The sequence below is a fragment of the Alligator mississippiensis genome, chromosome 3, assembly GCF_030867095.1.
Source record: "Alligator mississippiensis isolate rAllMis1 chromosome 3, rAllMis1, whole genome shotgun sequence".
Lineage (NCBI taxonomy): Eukaryota > Metazoa > Chordata > Crocodylia > Alligatoridae > Alligator > Alligator mississippiensis.
Window position 1 is genome coordinate 191,174,309 of NC_081826.1, and position 18,587 is coordinate 191,192,895.

Genomic DNA, 18,587 nt, shown 5'->3' on the forward strand with positions numbered 1-18,587 from the left:
AGTACTTTATGACCCTTGGTTTAAAAAGCTATGAAACTATAAAGATTAATTATATTAAACTCATTTAATTATCTTGGAGACTTGGTATAGTCCCACTTCCAGCCATTCTTCTCATTTGCAATATGGAAAGTGATGGGAGATTTAAATAATAGATCACTTGCTTTCAATCAGTTCATTATTTGCCTGGATTTAGGAAGAAATTATCTGTCTGGATGGGTCATCTATCCTAGTGGTTCTCAACCTTTTTTGTACCAGGATCTGTCTATAAACATGGATGGCCAGTGCCCCTCACTCCCGACACACTGCCTCCAGCCCCAGCCCTCCAGTGTGTAGGGTGGGTGTGGGTGGGCATGGGAGGGGTCTCAAGCAGCCCCTTGCATGCTGGAAGTCTGACAGTCTGTAAGGAAAAGGCCACAGTTTCCCACATTTTTCTCCTTTAAAAGAGAATCCATTTTTAAAGTTTGTTTGTAACCCTTTCATATATTTATGTGACCCACTTTTGGATTTTAACCCATGGGTCGAGAAACACTTTATTCAACAATACCAACAACCCCCACATTTTTTGCATCCCAGCCACAAAGGCTATCACTGTGAACTTCTTCCTTGCTTTGATTATTCTCAGGGTGGATTACCCCATGATAGGTTCCACCCCATGATAGGTTCCACAGTGATGCCTTTCCTTGAGATAAAAGTGAGTAAACAGGATGCCTTAGGACGTTACTGTTCATTCTGCTTTTGTCATTAACTACCCCAGAATTATCAGGTTTAAAATACGGTACTATAAAGACAGGAGGGCTGTGCAAAGCTTCAGTCCCTGATTTGATTTGGTGGAGATTCAGCCTGATTCAGTGGGCAAATCTCCAAATCTGAATCGAATCAGGAGACCCTTTAATCTCTCCAAATTGAATCAGAACCCTCTGAATCGATTTGGAGAGATTCAGAAAGATTTGACAATTCAGACATAGACACAGCTTTAAATGTTTTTTCTATGTACCTCAAGGTAACAGGCGGCTCGTGAATGCTGAGATGCTGGCAGCAGACCTGAAAGTGGACCAGAAGCACTGCTGGGGTGCGCACTGGGGGGGCCCCTCCACGCCTTCCCGGCTCAGCAACTGGTGCTTCCTGGGTCTGGGGGGGCACCCAGGGTCCCCCCATGGCAGACCGTCAAGCTAGGGGGGTGTGGGGGAGCCCCCAGCATGCTCCCTGGCAGACCCAGAAGTGGACTGGAAGTACTTCCCACTTCTGGGTTCACTGCCAAGCATGCAGGGGGGTCCACCGTGCTCCTGTGGGACATTCCATCTGCCCCAGCATTGCAGTGTTCACAAGTCACACCTGGTACCTTGAGGTATGTAGAAAAAACATTTAACGCTGTGTCTACAGCTGAATCGCTGATTCTCTGAATCAGCATCAAATCTTCAGATTTGGATTTGGCTGAATTGAATCAGGGACAGTGATCTGAATCAACGGATCATATCACTGTCCCCAGTTCGAGCCAAATATGAATTGAATACAGCCTGTTTCACACACCCCTAAAAGACAGCATAGTGTCAGCTAGGCTTCAGCTGTCTCACTTTTCCTGCCTTCCATTGGACTTCCAGGACACTTCTTACTTCTGCTAAGTGCCCAAGTCCTAAGGAGGGAATGTCTTCAAGTTGCTTCTATATGTGACTCTTATAGTGTAGCAGGTTGATGCTTTATGAGCAACATACTTAACATTAGTTGGAAATATTGGGATAGGCTCTTTTCTTAGTAATATTAGTTGAAAAAACAGGAATATGTTTGTGCCTGGAAATCAGAAAAAATAGAAGCAGCCTCAGGTGACCCATCGATCACTTCAGTTCCCTCCTTGTTAATCTTCCTCTACTGTTCTTGTCATTTTTACTCAAAATATAATAAATACAAAAGGGATGAAATGGGGCCTGTTTTTTGCTGGGCCAGGTGACAGCTTCCTTGGAAAGTTATAATGGAACATCAGGGATTGTTAGAGCTTCATGAGGGAAATAGATGTCTAATTAGCAGTCTGAAGCAGAAACATAGCAGGTCTCTACAGGACTGTTACTGGGAGCATCAAAGTATTCCATTTTCAGGTCACTTGTGATGCTTCATCTCCATTAGTAGGGAATGCAAAAACTTTATTAGATGGCTTACAGTAGTGTCTGTGATGCACATACACATTCTGTCCACATCTAGCTATGTATACCTTGCATGTTTATAGTAACTCTACTGCTGGTGGAAAAATCGACTGTTCCAGTCATTAGTAAATACTTCAAGATTTCAGCTGCTTATATTCTTGTAATATTATCTACCTACATTTTATTAATATAAATGTACAAGCTGCTTTTAAGAGCCATTAAAAAACTTGATCTAGAGCTAATGGATATGTTTTGTCTTAAAATATTATGCAGTGTCATGTATTTTTGGGGAGGCATTTTTAGAACCAACCCTTACTGGGCTGTACAATTATAGGGAGGGAGGGGGAGGGGGAAGAGAGAGAGATCCCTCTCTCTTTGACAGATATAAAATATATATAAATAATTCTACAGCCCTGTAAGGATTGGTTCTAAAAAATTCACCCATAAAAATACATGACACTGCATTGTGTGTGTGGGGGGGGGTGCGTGTGTGTGTGTATGCATATATATATGTATTTGCATATGAAATGTATTTACCAAAATTAAGTAAAAGTGTGGTGAAGAGAGTTATCAAAGCACTGGAAAGAACATTCTGTTACAAAGCTTGTAGATTTGGGGGTAGAGAGTAGCTTCATTTATTTCATATAACTTCTGTGGCAGGGCACCTTTGGTGCCTGCTACTTTAAGAGGCTTGAACAGGCTGAGGAACAGCTGGTAGGTGTGGTGTGGCTTAATGAGGCGGTCACATAGCTACAAGAGGGCTCCTGGATTGGAGAATGGGGCTGGGCAGCCTCAGTATAAACCCAAGCCCTCAGAGCTAAGTGGGAAGTTGCTGCAGGGAGCCAGAGGGATAACATCACCAGCCAGAGCTGCTGCTCCCAGAAAACCTGGAGGAAAGGGTAGGAACTATATGGGGATGGAGGAGGTTCCTGGTCCTGGGGCATGACCTAAAACTATGCTCTGCTAAGGTTGGATGGTGTAGTGCGGCTGCCTGTGGTGGGGTGGTCCCCAGAAAATGCCATACCACTGCCTCCCTAGTGAAAGGCTAGTATGGAGCACTGTATAGCCTCAGCCCCCATGACCCGGTGGGTTACCCTATAGAGGGGACAGGCAAAGGGTCCAGAAATGTCATCACGCCTGAGAGCCAAGGGGCATAAGTCTGAGAGCCCCAGAGGGGGTGGAGTAGTGGGCCCAGTGAGTGTATGTGAGAAAGCAGTAGAGCGATCAAGTCAGAAAGATGTGGAGAGTAGGTGGACCTGAAGGACTACACATAGGCTGGCTTTGGTAATTGAATGAACTAGGTTTGGAGGGGCCCAAGAAGTTGGTCCCATATGGGAGAGTGAGGGCAAGCAGCTCATAAACTTAACTGGAGTAACCTCAACTGGTCAATGCTGGGCCCAGGACCAGAATGGTTGAAAGGCCAGAGCACTCACCGTGAAAGACTCCCAGAGCCTGTGTGGCCAAAGGTCCTGGAGGGGACCACTGCCAAAAGGGAGAAGGGTTTAGGGAGCTTGGCAGCCCAGAATGAGGGTTGGAGAAGGAAGGATCTAGGAGGGTCCTAATGTCAGGTGGGCATGGAAGAAGGTCCATTGTGGGGCTGGAGCCATATAGTGATGCTATTTGTGAGGTATGGGACACAGTGTAAGGATGGTATGGAGCCGTGTATTATGCCCTTGGCATCGGGCAGTAAAATGGGCAGCCTCCCACCTTATAAACAACTGCTAGTTGGTTATATCAAAGGCATGGCAGGTGAGGTAGGTGGGCGGGCCAATGATTAGACTGGCCTTGTGATGGCCCCATCAAACTTCTAAAGCTGTGGGGCACTACTGTAATGATGAGGATGATGATAAAATTTTTGGTTGGGCAGAGGGGAAGTGAATTCTGGTTTCAGGTCCTGTTAACTGGAAGGTGCTTCCAGAATCAAAATGTTATTTATGTACACATGGGGAAAAAACATTTTGATTATAGAAGCACTTTCCAGTTAACAGGATCTGAAACCAGAATTCACTTCCCCTCTGCCCAGCCAATAACTTTATCATCATCCTCATCATTAGCTTGTTATTACAGTAGTAGGCCATGAAATAAATTAAGCCATTTTCTAACCCCAAATCTACAAGCTTTGTAACAGGATTCTCTTCCCAGTGCTTTGATGGCTTTCTTCAGCACACTTTTTCTTAATTTTGGTAAATAAGTTTCATATACATTTGTCATGAAAGTAAAAATGCAATTAGAATGGATAAATCCACTCAGGCTTTGCCTGAGTTTTAGACTTAGACAAAGCAACATAGGTACCTGCCACACTGAGTTTATTCTGGTCCTGGTAACCCTCTAGCAAAAAATGTGTGCATCTTATTAGGTTATCCTAACTCTGACAGTGTTTTTATTGGTAATGGATGTCTACAGCAGACAGATGGCTTAATCGTGAGCAGTTTCTAGAGTGTCTTGAGTATTTTATAGTTTTGGGCAATATGTGAAGGGTGAACAAATTAATTCTACTTGTACTCTTGAGCCAAAAAATGGTCTCTAGCAATGAAAGTGTAATATTTTCACCACTGCCCACTTAACCCCGTTTCTTTTATACTAGAAGAGCTAGACAACCAGGGCTACCCCTGAATGTCACAGAATTGGGGAAAGTGTCATAGGTAGAGTGTTCTTATTCCTCTGTTGTTTAATTAAGTTATGGCTGCTACCATTTCTATAAGACCTAGATTTTCATCTCTTAAGAAATATGTTAATTTAAACTCCTGGGTTACCAATTTAAAAATCTGTGTATGTGGTAATTTGTTCCATATGACTAATAGGGTCCAGGAAGATAATACTGCATAACATGAGAGGAACATCTTTTGCGTTTTCAGAGCCATTACTTTAATTCCAACAGTATCATAGCAGAAAGGCCAAAGAAATGGCTGAAGATGCAAGTTAAGTTGGTCATGGTGAAAATACAAAGTCTGAGATATGGCTCCAAAAACTGATCACAAAATCTTGAACAGTTAATTTATTAAGTGAGGAAAAGAAGGGTGAACTAGTTAGCCCAACTGTGGGTTTATTACAGTACAAATCCAAAGCAATCATAATCATAAGCCTGTAAGGCTTTGCTTTTTCAGGCTTAAAGATTAGTTTACCTTAATGCAAATTAACTTGAGTTGAATCAGTATTCTTGATCTTGCATTCCAAGACAGTGATTCTTTTGTAATTTACGAAATAGATTTCTCTTTCTGTTGCCCAGAGTCCTGTCTAAATATGTTCAATCATACAAGACCATGATAAAAATCTGTTTCTTTTCTCAGTGACAAGTTAGAGGGTATCTATTTATGCAGTAGTTAACACCCTGACAATGGTAAGCGACTTCCTGTGATTGGTGGTGTTAGATGATCTCTCTTGTTGTGCTTACTGTTCCAGAAACAACTCAAGTCCTTCCTTTTAGTGTCTTCCTTATGGACCTGGTCAGAAAGACCTTCTCCTTTTATAGGCTGCAAATATTTAGGCTCTCTCTTTAAAGCAAAAGTAATGAATCTTAAAGAAGCACTGTCAGCCTGGTTTAAGCTAAGCATTTTGTTTTGAGAAATGAAACAATATTCTAAATATTTGATGTAAAAAAATGGAATGTAAGATTTTACACATTCTCCTCCGATCTTGAGAACCTGTAGTACACTTAAGACCCTGATCGTATCCCTATTAGGAACGTTCCTAGTTTTGGTTTGTTGTCAGAGGTTGCTAAGTCATTGAAATGTTAACAAATTAACGCTAAGTCTTTTCCCCTGTAGTTGAGGGCACTGAATTTCTCCTCAGGAAGAATGTTACAAGATAATCTAACAAGGAGTGGACTTCCCTGATGCCATAGGCGATGACCCACAATTTGTGCATGGTGTAACATGAGGAGGGAGTGGAGAGGGAAGTGATTCGAGTCTTCTGCAAATTTCATAAAAGGAAGGAAGTGCTTGGTCACTTCCTCTAAAGATATAATTGTTCGTAAATTCTGTGGGTGTCAGAGGGAGCCCAGGAAGACTTCTTCCACTAAATACTTTATGACACGTTACTTTTTCTAGGTACCAGCAGTGTTTTTATGGGGTCAATCTGTCCAGTCTCCGCAGCGCAGCTGTGGATGAATACTTCAGACAACCTATTGTTGTAAGTAATTTTCTTCCTCTCCTACCTCATCTGCTCCACAGAGTTTCACAGGCGTCTATCTGGGAAATCTCTAATGTTCACACTTGGCTTTTAAATTGTAGGAAACTGTTATCCAATGGGTCAACACTTATGCCTGTGCCACCCTTATAGGCTCAGAGTCCTACACATAGCTTGGTATGATACATTTGAAACTTGTAGCATCAGTATCATCAGTTCAATATATTTAAGTACCCAAATAGAGATCCAACATCCCCAGATGTTCAGTATTTGACTGTTTACTCCTTGCTACTTAAAGGAGTCAATTACCCTGTTGCCTGTCAGACCATTGCACCAACTATCTTGTCTTCATAACCTACTGAGGATTTTTGAAGCAAGCCTATGTGGGATCTGTTATAGTATTTAAGATGATCAGATTCAACTCTCCTTAGTTTTATCAACTTTCTACTCTTCAGTTTCTTGGATACTCACCACTAAACTGCTCACTTCTTGCCACCTCTCATGTGTTTTCTTTGGATCTGAGACTGTTGGTACCTTTCCAAAATGTGAAACCTGTAAATTCCATGGTTTCACTGCTGAGAACATGAGCCTCCCCAGAGTTCACAATCCCCAAAAGAGGCATTAGAGCTTTATGCTGGAATGTGCAAAATGTCTTTATTTTTCCCTTCCCTCATCTGTTGCACCAAGTAAAACAAAATTAAAAGGCAGCCCTTTGACCATGTTTCTACAGAAAGGCAGGAATCCCTTTTATACATGACCTTTCCAATTAAATGGCTGCCTCGGAATGAGCACCGTCAATTCTGTTCTCTCTCCTTCTGTGAACTCTCTAGTGATTCACGCCTCTGGTGGATATGCCTACCTTTCAGTCAGTTTGAAACCGCTTGCGTGGTTTCAAACTAGCTAGGTCAGCATAACTGTGACTGTATGGGGCTCAGCATTTGCCTGCAAAATCTGTGGGAGCCTATGGAAGAGTAAGCCTGCTTTGAGCTCTGTACTGCCATATCTACACTGCTAGCAATACCTGAACTAAATAGTTCAAAGCTAGCTCAAGCATGTTTTTGCAAGCAGCAGTCACTACACTACACGTCAGTGGTTCTCAATCATTTTAGATTCAAGGCTCCCTTCATTTAGATTCAAGGCAACCCTCAGAAAATGCCAACTCTTAGCTTTCACTTATTTCTTGATTGCAAAAAAAACCCAACCAAAACAATTCTTCTGTTGCAAAGAACTCAGAGGCCGTGTCCACATGAGTAGGGGCGTGCATTTGCAGCGGCGCAGGCAGTAGCAGCACAAATTTGTGCCACTACTTTATACTGCACTGCACACCCTTGCTCATGAGGTTTTCAGATATACACATTTTCCTGCTGCTTCATGTGCTGCCGGGGGGGGGGAAAGGAAGAGAGGGGGCTGGCTGGGGCACAGGGTGCCTCAGCCTGGAGCTCCATGGCATGCAGGGACATTTGTTGTGACACACTGTATTTTGACATGCTTTGCACTGCTTTTTCTTTAGGGTTTTTTTGCTACTGGGAAATTGCAGTAGCAAATTTTGCCCCAGCACTGCAAATTAGTAGCAGGGGCTACAGTTTAACATACAATACATGCAGTTTGTAGCATAGCAATGAGGTGTGTGGCATCACAGACCACATGTGCCTGCGCATCTGGATCTAAGCAGAAAGACTGCAACAAGTCAGAATGTTTTGGGCACAGTGGATTCCCATTTGAAATCTCTGGGTCTATCTTGTGAATCACGTACGCATGTTTGCACACCTCATATTGTGTTGTGGTACACTTAAAGGGATCTCGGCACCCTAACTGAAAATCACTGCTCTAGACCACTGCTGTTATTCCACTATTAGCGAGTTGAGCCAAACAGTAGAGATGAAGCTTATTGTATTATAAACCAAGCCTTTTTCAGTAATCTTTTGTTTTCTTAGTTTATGCCTGTCCTTTTAAGATAAAAAGGCATGTATTATTCAATCCACAAATACGGAAGTTAAAAAGAAAAAAAATATCTTGGGATTTGCCTTTTAGTCCTGTAGGCAGTCCCTTTTGGGCATCAGCAGTGTTTATCTTTAAAAAAGCTTATGGGTTTTTTTTGCATTGATAGGAACCTTGTGATCAGTGAAGAGTCTGGATTAGTGGATGTACAAAATAATTATACGGGGAAAAGATGCTTTGATTTACTTCTGTGCTGACTGTTCCTAACTTCACTATTATAGGGCATTCTGCATAAACGGTTTTGTTTTCACATATGTTTATATTTAACTCATCAACATATTTCCAGAATGCTTAATTGGGGAAACACTGTCTAGCAGTGGAGAGCAGGTTAAATTGTGTGTGTGTGTGTGTGTGTGTGTGTGTGTGTGTGTGTGTGTGTGTGTGTGTGTGTGTGTGTGTGTGTGTGTGTGTGTGAGGGAAAGACAGAGAAAATGTAGCTTCTTTTTTTTTTTTAAATAAACCCATTAATTTATGGTTTAGTAGTGTCTTTTTCCCCCCAATAAAATAGATTTGTAACATGTGTGAACTATCAAATGTACTCATTCTAAGTAATGCAAAGTCTACTGAAATGTTTGAAAAGCTGTTACAGAAAATAAATAAAATATTAAATGGAGGACTCTGGGTGACAGATGACTAGTTTACAAGTTGGCAAGACAGAATGATTGCACTTTTGACTTTTTTCCTCAGGACACTTTTGACATTAGAATTTTGATGGCACGGACAGTGAAGTATACTGTTAATTTTATGGATGCTGTGGAAGAAGATTTGCACAGGTTGGTATAGATTGCTGTCACAGTTGTCTTCATTTGTAAAATTATTTGGTAATGTGTTTTGAGCTCAAAGACAGGAAAATACTGATGGTACTGAGCTATGTTCAAAACAGCAAAGTAATTTGTTTTGCTCTAGTCATTAGGGCTGTGCAAAACTTCAGTAGACGATTTGATTCGGAGGAGATTCGGCCCAATTCGGCAGCCAAATCTCCAAATCCAAATCGAATTGGAAGCCCCATTAAAAGGTGCAAATCGAATCAGAAGCCTCCAAACTGATTCAGAGATTTTCAGGGAGATTCGGAAGGCTTGCAGCAAACAGAAACTGAGAAGAGGGACGGGATGGGGTGATTTTCCATATATGGAAAAGGCTGAGAGCGGGGGAAGGACTGCTCTGATATGAACATCTGTAGCTGGCCAGTGACTGAGGTCTTTTTCTGAGTTCCCTTCCAATCACAGTGCTCTGAGGAAGGGACGTAGAAACAATATATAAAGCTGTGTCTGAAGTGATCTGTACCTTTTGTGAGCTGTGTCTTTCTTGGAGCAGCAGCATCTGAAAGCCTTAGTCTCTTGCAGCTACTCTCTCTTCTTGTAAGTTGTATCCAATCCTTTCCTACCTACCCTTGCCTACATTCCCTATTATTATCCCTATCCATTCCTTTCAACTTATTCTTCCCCCCAAATCCTCTTATTTGATCTTATTAGTCTGTCTTGATTCTTTCCCCTGACAAAAAGAAATCTGTGTTTTCAGTGAAAGTCTGTCATCATTGTGCAGGACGCACACGCACACTTTGCAGCACACCAAACATTATGAAACATGCTGGAAAGGCAGGTGCCACGTCTTCTGGCAGGGGAGAGAGAGGGGGCAGAGGGAGAGCTGCAAGTTCTCCCCGCCCCAAACATAGACACACCCTCTTTTCTGGTGGCAGTGAGTCTTCTGCTGTTAGTGGGAGCAAGGAGGTGGTAGCAGTGCCTGTACCTGCACGACCACCACTAACACCACTAACCAGCAGCAGCCTGACCTTCTCCATCTCAATTTCAGTTCCCAGCATGAGCCCTCCAGTGCCAGAGGAACAGCTGGATCTGGAAGCAGAGGAGTTGAAGGCCATAGCAAAGGGAATTCTGGGGAAGGAGGAAGAATCTGAGTTTGTGCTCCACACCCCTCAAAGTTCCCCTAGAGGCAGATCTCATTCTCTGGAAGGCACTTCAGAGAAGGTTGTGGAGGCAGGTGGCTCAGCTCCTTCTGTTGTTGTGCCTCTGCCCAGTGAGGAGGGGGATAAGGCAGGATCCCCACCCTCAATCCAGAAGCAGGTGGGTAGTATAGTGTGGGATCATTTTGAGGTGGCAGATGATCCCAGGTATGCTACCTGCCAGCACTGCTGATGGCAGATTAGCCGGGGCAAGAATGTGAAACATTTTGCCACTATGGTGATGCTGCTACATCTCAGGAGGCAGCACCCCTTGTTCTTCCTCAGCCAGGCCCTTGTTCCTCCTCATCCTGGCACCAGTGGGAGCGTGCCCAAAAAGAAATCCCCCTCTCGCTTGAAAGCCCCCATCCCCAAGAAGCGGAGGCAGGCCACCCTGGACAAGTGGGGGAAGACAGAGACAAAGGGGGGCTCATTCCGAAGGCGACCGAGGTCACCCAGAGCATTGGGGAGATGCTTGCTCTGGATGGCCAGCCCTTCTCCTTTGTTGAGTGTCCAGGGTTCAGGTGGCTCAAGGCACTCGTGGCTCCATTGTACCAAGTGCCTGCATGCACCACCCTTAGCAGGATGGTGGTGGCCTCCCTATATGAGGCATGGAGGGAGTACTTGAGGGAGGAGCTGCAGAAGGCAGGTCCACAGGTAGGCTTGCATTTCACCTTGGACATCTGGAGTAGCCAGGGTGGAGATCATGCCTACCTCTCTCTCACAGGACACTGGTATGATCAGTCAGGATGTTGGTGGGCTCTCCTTCAAGTGGAAGTGATGGATGAGTCCCACACAGCAAGGGAGATCATGGTTGCCATGAACCTCATGGTGCAGGGGTGGCTTATGGGGCAGGGTGAGCTCATCTGCGGGTTCATGGTCACTGACAATGGGGCCAACGTGGTCAAGGTGATGCGTGATTCCAACTTTGTTGGCATCCGCTGTGCGGCACACAAGTTCCACCTCATAGTCGGGGATGCCTTGCAGGGGGACAGGGCTGCTGCTGATGTCACTATCACCCAGCTGATTTCAAAACGCAGGAAGGTGGCAGGCTACTTCTACCGCAGCATCCAAGGAGGCAAGATACTGTGGGACAAACAGGCAGAGCTGAGCATCTTGCAGCACAAAATCATGCAGGATGTGGAGACTTGATGGAACTCCACATACCTGGTGCTCAAAAAGCTGGTGGAGCAAGAGATGGCCATCCATGAGATGGCTTTGGTCAGGGAGATTGGGATCAGCATCCCCCTTAAAACTGAGTGGGATACCATCTCCCAGATCTTGGTGGTCCTCAAGCCATTCCTCGAGGCCACCAAGAGCCTCAGTGCTGGCAGTGCCTTCCTTAGCCAGGCGATTCCTGTAGTGAAGGAGCTTGAGAACGAAATGGAGAAGTTCCAGGGGATTGATGTTCCTGGCTGGGGCAAGCTGCTTTGACCAGAGGTGCAGGCACTGGTGAAGCAGCTGAAGGAGGGCATCAAAAACAGCTGGACCAGTGCAGTCCAGTATGGTCCACATGCTGACGAGCATGTACGACCCGAAGGGGAGCATTTGCAGCAGTAAAAGCCTCAATGACTGGACAGAGTTGCTGGTGAACAGAGTCAGGGAGGCAGGAGGCCAGAGGCAGAGGGATGTGGGAGTGGGGGATCCTGTCCTGTCCACTGACTAGTGTTCCAAGTGAGAGGGTGTTCAGCATTGCTGGGGATGTAGTGACACCCCACCACACCTCCTTGGATCCTGGTTTGGTGGAGCAGTGGGTGTTCCTGAAGGTGAACCTCCCACTGCTGGGGTTCCCCAAGCTCCACGTGCAGATGGAGTGAGTGCTACCTCCTCACCCTTTTCCTTTTATTATTTGCTCTCAGAACCTTGAAGTCCACTTTCACAGATACCCCTGTACCACTCTGCCTGAAACCTAGCAGGCCTCATGCCCGCATGAGGGGCTACCATCCCTGCTGTTTTCATCCTGCTCTGTCTTAACACACACACAAATGATATGAGTTTTGCTTTCAACAGTTTGAGGGGCACTTTCACAGAAACCCCTGCACCTATCTCCTTGAAACTTGGCAGGCTCAGAAGGGGCTACCATCCCTGCTGTTTTCATCTGAATCCACAAAAAAAATGACCAAGTGACAGGTACACGATCTGAGCCGACCTAAACGTGGCCCGCACACCTGTTCCTGGGGGGGCAACTGCCCGCCTACTCGTCTGCCATGCCTTGTTGTTAATTAATTAATTGGTGTTAATTAGCGGAAGGCTGCCCTTGTACTGCCCCACTGCCAGGGGGCGCCATCTGCGGCTCCGTTTCCTCCCCTACACCGCAGTCCACACCTGGCCGATGGAATAAATGTTTCTAATTATGCCCTTTTTGTCCTCTGAGCCTCCTCAGTTACGCCGCCCCCTCTCTGGGGCTTCTCGGCAACTGCCCCCTTTCCAGGGCTCACCACACCTGCCCTGAGGCGTCTCAGTAACTGCCCCCTTCTCTAGGGCTTTTGCCCCCTCTCAGGGCACTTCTCAATACTGCTGCCCCCTCTCGGGGTCTTCTCTGTCAGGCTGCCCTCTCTCGGGGCCTTCTCTGTCAAGCCGCCCTCTCTGGGCTCAACATGCCCGCACTGGGCTTCTTGATAAGGCCGCCCCCTCTCTGGGGCTCACCAGGCCCTCACTGGGGCCTCTCAGTAATGCCCCCTCTGGGGATTCTCAACTGCCCTTCTCTAGGGCTGGGGTCTATGCACCCCAAACACTATGCCGTCATGGGCACTGGCGTCCTCACACTCCTCTGTGAGTTCCCTATGAGGCCTCCTCCAACCCCTAATAGCCTCTCCCAAACCACCGGTCACAAACAACAACATAAACGCAAGCCCTTCGGCTATAACATAAACAGAAGCCAACCGGCCCAAACAACATTCGGTCCTACCAGTGACCTTTTAACTCTCAGCAATGTTGGCTGCAGCTCCTGTATCAGGTTTCCCCTCTCTCCCAGGGCAGAGAGCTCCTTCCTCTTTGATAGCTGGCAGGCCCCTAGGGTTTATAAGGCAGCCAGGCCCTGCCCCTTCTGGTCAGCTGACCTTCCCTGGTTGCCCCGGCAACCCACAGCTGGGCTCCTTATTTCCTGCTAGGGCTTTCTCCCCAGCAGTTTTTCCCTCTTTGGGAGCAGGGCACCTCAGTGCTCTGTGACACCCCTCTTTGGGAGCAGGGCACCTCAGTGCTCTGTGACACAAAGTTATAGGTATTTTAGTGATTTCCCCATTATAGTCTATGGACGAATCTCCGAATTGGTGCTGAATCTCCGAATCTGGACTGGCCAAATCAAATCGAGACAGTGATTTGAATCACCGAATTGAATCGCTGTCCCTCTGAATCAGCCAAATCCAAATTTGAAGCGAATACTTGCTGCTTTGCACAGACCTACTAGTCATGGTCTTAGGTTCTCAGCTGTAGATTCCTTTTATCTGCTACAGTTGCAACACAGACGCAGCATCTGGGATAGAAAATTAGTGCAACAATTCACTAGGCAGCAATTCACTAGGCAGTGGTTTTTTTTAAAGTAGCATATGGTGGCAACATCTAAGAAAAGTATTATGACTAGGTTTGAGAGGGAAAGTATGAGATAAACTGACATTTGGGGTCTTCTTCTACTAAAATGTGCCATGCCCCAGGCCACTGAAATGATTTTTATTAGGATATACATCCCTATATCCTCTTCAAAACACTTTACTGGTGTTCATTAATTCTCTCAACAAGTCAGTGAGGGAGGCAAGAACAAGGTTCTGAAAGGCTTTCCTGGGCAAGAGGTGAACCTTGAAGCTAATACAGAATATGGATGTAAAAATGTGCTATGTGGAGACTGCTACTGCTTATGTCAAATTATGGGGGTGACAGTTTCTCCAGATATTCACTGTGCTGTGCAATCTACCTGAGATTTGTATTAAAATGGTTAAGAGGCAGTTTTTGAAGTCTTATATGCCTGATGTATTTTTAGTTTTATTAATATTCAGTGGAAATTACAGGACTGAATGCACTGCCAGCACACTGAGCACCACAGTGTACAGTGCTTTGTTTGGTAAGCCTAAGAAAATCACTGCAATTTCTTACTAGTTTTTTATTATTATCCTTCCTCCAGAATGTATTTTTCTCTCTTTTAATAAGTCCTCAAAGAGCTAGTACTGTGGATTGCTTTTGCAGGATACAACTAGTTAGTTAATGATATATCTCATTTCCAGAAATACTGCTTTCAGAGCTGGTAATCCTGGCTTATTCAGATGCAGAAGTTAATGTTGAAATGTACAATTTTGGCTGGGGAATGTCAAATTGTTTCATTTTAATGTAATAGTCTCTAATGAACCATGTCAACTTTTTCCAAAATGATTTTTCTCAGAACTCTTTTTTGTCCTGTACAAAGTCATAACATTTTGACTTTTTGTTTTAGTTTTAATACAAAAATAATAGTGCAATATTGGAATTTCCTGCAGGGTAGAAATTCAATTTTTTAGTCAGTTCCACTCAGGAGGTTGAGTCCAAGTTCCTTAGCAAAACCTGGCCATGTGCTGAGAGTTGATTGTTGTACTATAATACCACAAAAGAATGAGAATGCTGCTCTTTTCTGCCGTTCTAAAAAATGTTTGTGCTGATGGAATGTTTGAAATTTCAAGTGAGTCCTTAACCATCTTAACCATGGTTAAAGTGAAGCATATGCTTAAGGTTTTTTTTAGGAATGTAGCCTTTAATGTTAGAGGAAAGGCTTTATCACTTAGGGTGTGTGCAGCAATTCACCACACTCAGTCTGTGTTCATGTGACTTGCTTTAAGCTGTCTAAACATTCCAGGAGTGGAATAAGGAATCTGATGGAAGTAAAGGTTGGGGTGGCAGGAGGGGCTAGTGGGTCCACTGGGGTTTGGTAGGAGGGGAAGGGGGTCTAGCAGTTCTGCAGTGGGGATTCGTAGGTCTTTCCTGTCATTGAGGAGGGGGATCAGGAGGCTACAAATAGCCTGGTCAGTGTGGGGATGGAAGTAGCTCAGTCCCTGGAGTTGGGATGCACAACTGGGCTTTTCCAGCCCCAGAGCTGTGCTGAGAACACGTACAGTTTGAGACATCAGATTAACCTAGGGTGGCCATCATAGAGGACATCCCAGTTTTCTGCTACTCTGTCCTCTGTTCTCTATTGATATGAAACCCAACACCTTTATGTCCACTATTTTTCTCTTTAAGAGAAGAAAAAGAACATAAAGGCATTTGGTTTTGTATCAATAGAGAACAGAGGACAACCAGACTGTCTTCTATGATGGCCATGCTAGGTTAACCTGATCTTGATCTAAGTTACTGCACCTACTCAGGTGAATTAATTTAGATTGGGTGTGCCATTTTTGAGTGATTTTTTTTTTAAAGACCTCTGAACAGTAACACCTGTCTGATGAGGCATTTAGATCAACCTAAGCCTGGTTAGGTCGATCTAAATGCAACTTCTGTATGTAACCCTAGTTATTCAATAACAATAGAAGTTTTCAGACACATGATGGTAGTCCAACTTGAAATATTTAAACTACAACCTCACTAAGGAAAAGAAAATAGGTATGGAAAATCATATACCTTGTCTTCATAGCACAGGTCATTGCAGGTGTTTTATATAAATACCAACTTGCTATTACTATTCTGGGTTTATTATTATTCTACAGAACCAATCTCTGTTGTTGCATTGACATTTTAAAAGATTTATGTATGGAAAACCATATTTGAGTCTCCTTCATATTAAAAACCAAGCACCTTCATTTAAAGTAGCCTGGGTAATGCAGCAATGGGGACTGCTGCTGAAGAATTCATACGTAAAAGTTAATGCCCTAAATTTTAGAGACATTGTGCTCTTGCATTTTTCACTGGATTTTATTAAGAATAATTGATCAGCACCTTTGAAAATCAGGCTGTATATTTCCAGTGTAATATTTTAAACCTATTGGTTTAGACTATGCTTGGCACTTCAAACACAAGCTGGTGTGTTAATCATGAAAATGTAGAAATTGCCCATAAACAGGTTTCAGCAGAATGTTTGTTTGACTTTTGTCTCCAGTACTTTAAGTATATTATTCTGGCAACATTTAATTTTTCTTCTGCAGAGTGGAAATCCCCTTCATTTTCCAGATGATGCAGTCTGGACTAATCCATGGCCTGGCTTTTTGGTTTGATGTGGCATTTGTGGGATCGCTGTATGTATTTCTTTTTCATGTTTTTCATGCCATAAACTTTCATGAGATCTTTCTATTGGGTGGGTTTTCTTTATATTTTCTTTTCTATAAGGGCACAATGAAGAATAACACCATAGCACTGACAGCAGGATTCAGTTGATAGCATTCTTGCCTCTGTAGATTTGGGGTTAGGGTTGTTCGGTGTTATCGAAGACATGGTATATTCCGGAACTGTTATAGTTAAGGTTTTTATAGGTGATATCCTACGGTTATATTTATGTCTGTAGATCTCTCTTTACCACATCAAGTTGGCTCCAACTTTTAAGAGTTACAGGGAAGCATATGAATATTAGGGCTGTGCAAAATTGCACTGGCTGTTTTGTTTCAGTGCTGTTTTGACTTGTTTCAAGCTTGAAACAGCGAAATTGAAATGAAACAAAGGGCTTTGAAACAGCCTCGAAACAAGGTCAGGTGAAACAATTTTAAAGTTTTGAAACGTTTCAAAGCTGAAGCTGGGCTTGCCTGCAGGGAAACAGAAAGTAAGGAGAAGGAGGGGGAAGAGGGGGGAAGGACTGCTCTCATATTGACTGTGTAGCTGGCCAGTGACTGTGGTCCTTCCCTGAGGTCCCTTCCAATCCCAGTGCTCTGGGGGTGGGATGGAAAAACAGCATAAAAGGCAGCATAGTTTGAACTGGCCTGCTTTCTGCCTTGGAGTCTAACCGTTACTGAGCTGTGTCTTTCAGCAACTCAGAAGCGTTAGACAATGAAGGCTACTGCTAGCATTGATTTGAATGATTTCCTGCTTGCTAGCTTAGCCTAGCAAGTGGGATTCCACAATACCTTTTTCTTTCTTTTAGACCCTTTTATTTTATTATTATATTCATTGATTTATTCTTTTCAATTGGGTATTATTCTATAGAATTTATATAGGAAGGGAGATGCATTTATATTTTATTTCTGTACATTTATACCTTGTGACATAGACTACACACCTTACAGAATGTATATAGGCATTCAGATAAATATATACCTTGCAGCATAAATGGGCCTATGAACTGCACTTCATCAGCCTCCTAGGTATAGAAACTCACAGACTCAATATAGACATTGGGTTTATGACACAATATGACCTGTCAGACATTTGACTCCCCAGGTACCTCTCCACTTTTACCTGCACTGGTATATCATTCCCCCCCCCCCACCTCCTGATGCCTCCATTTCCATTTTCACTGACTGGCTCCCTTGCCTGTATTGCATGCCAGCCTCTGGCTTCTTTATTATTCCGTCCATCCAGGAACAGTATACACACACAGCAACTGCAGGTGCGTCCTCAGCCTGACAAAGGGTTTTTCAACCTGAAAGCTTGCTAAGATATATTTCTGTAAATAACTATTCAGTTGGTGTGCTAAAACATACCCAATTAGACTGACCCAAAGGAAAGGACCTTGTCTGCCAGTGCCATGTCCTTAGGCCAACACCCCTAGCACCTGATTGGAACGATGCAGGGCCCTGGGCACATCTAAGCCCCAGAGCTGGAGCTGGCAGGGAGAGTTTTCTGGCAGCTGCTGGAGAAAAAGCTCCTGCAGAGTGGAAAGAAAGGCTCTGTTGCAGTTTGGCTTCCTGAGATGCTGCTGGTGCTACTGTGCTGTTATTACCTGTTATCATTTAAAGTAGTGGACTGAGCTGAGGCTGTAGGGGAGGAGGAGACCTCATTGGGGCACACTACCGTGTCGTGTAGAGGCCCCATTGCCAGTGAGGGTGCACCTTAACACACACACACACACACACACACACACACACACACACACACACACACACACACACAGAGTGAGGGTGCACCTTAACACACACAGTGGAGAAGAAGCTCCTGCAGGAGAGGAAAGAGTCTCCGTTACAGTTTGGCTACCTGAAATGCTGCTGGTGCTACTGTGCTAGTGCTCACTAAGTTATTTTATTACCTGTTGTCATTTGAAGTGGACCAGACTGAGGCTGTAGGGGAGGAGGAGGCCTCATTGGGGGACACTACCATGTTGTGTAGAGGCCCCAGTGCCAGTGTGGGTACGCCTTAACACACACAAAGTGTCACCCATGTCATGAGTTTTGCTTGTCACCAGCTTGAGGTGCAGTTTCCCAGAAACCCCTAAACTTATCTCCGTGAACCTTGGCAGGCTTCATGGCCTCAGAAGGGGATACCATCCCTGCAAGTTTCAT

At 44.3% G+C, this 18,587-nt stretch overlaps 1 protein-coding gene across 3 annotated transcripts in view; it reads left to right on the forward strand.

Annotated features, from left to right (window-relative positions):
• Positions 1-18,587, forward strand: part of LOC102564657 (histone-arginine methyltransferase CARM1) — a 155,254-nt gene that overhangs the window by 117,832 nt on the left and 18,835 nt on the right. For all 3 annotated transcript variants that reach the window (XM_059724762.1, XM_019478177.2, XM_014608624.3), the window contains exons 8-10: positions 6,179-6,260; positions 8,943-9,028; positions 16,308-16,397. In XM_059724762.1, the coding sequence (XP_059580745.1) occupies positions 6,179-6,260; positions 8,943-9,028; positions 16,308-16,397 (258 nt within the window). The remainder of the gene's footprint in view (positions 1-6,178; positions 6,261-8,942; positions 9,029-16,307; positions 16,398-18,587) is intronic.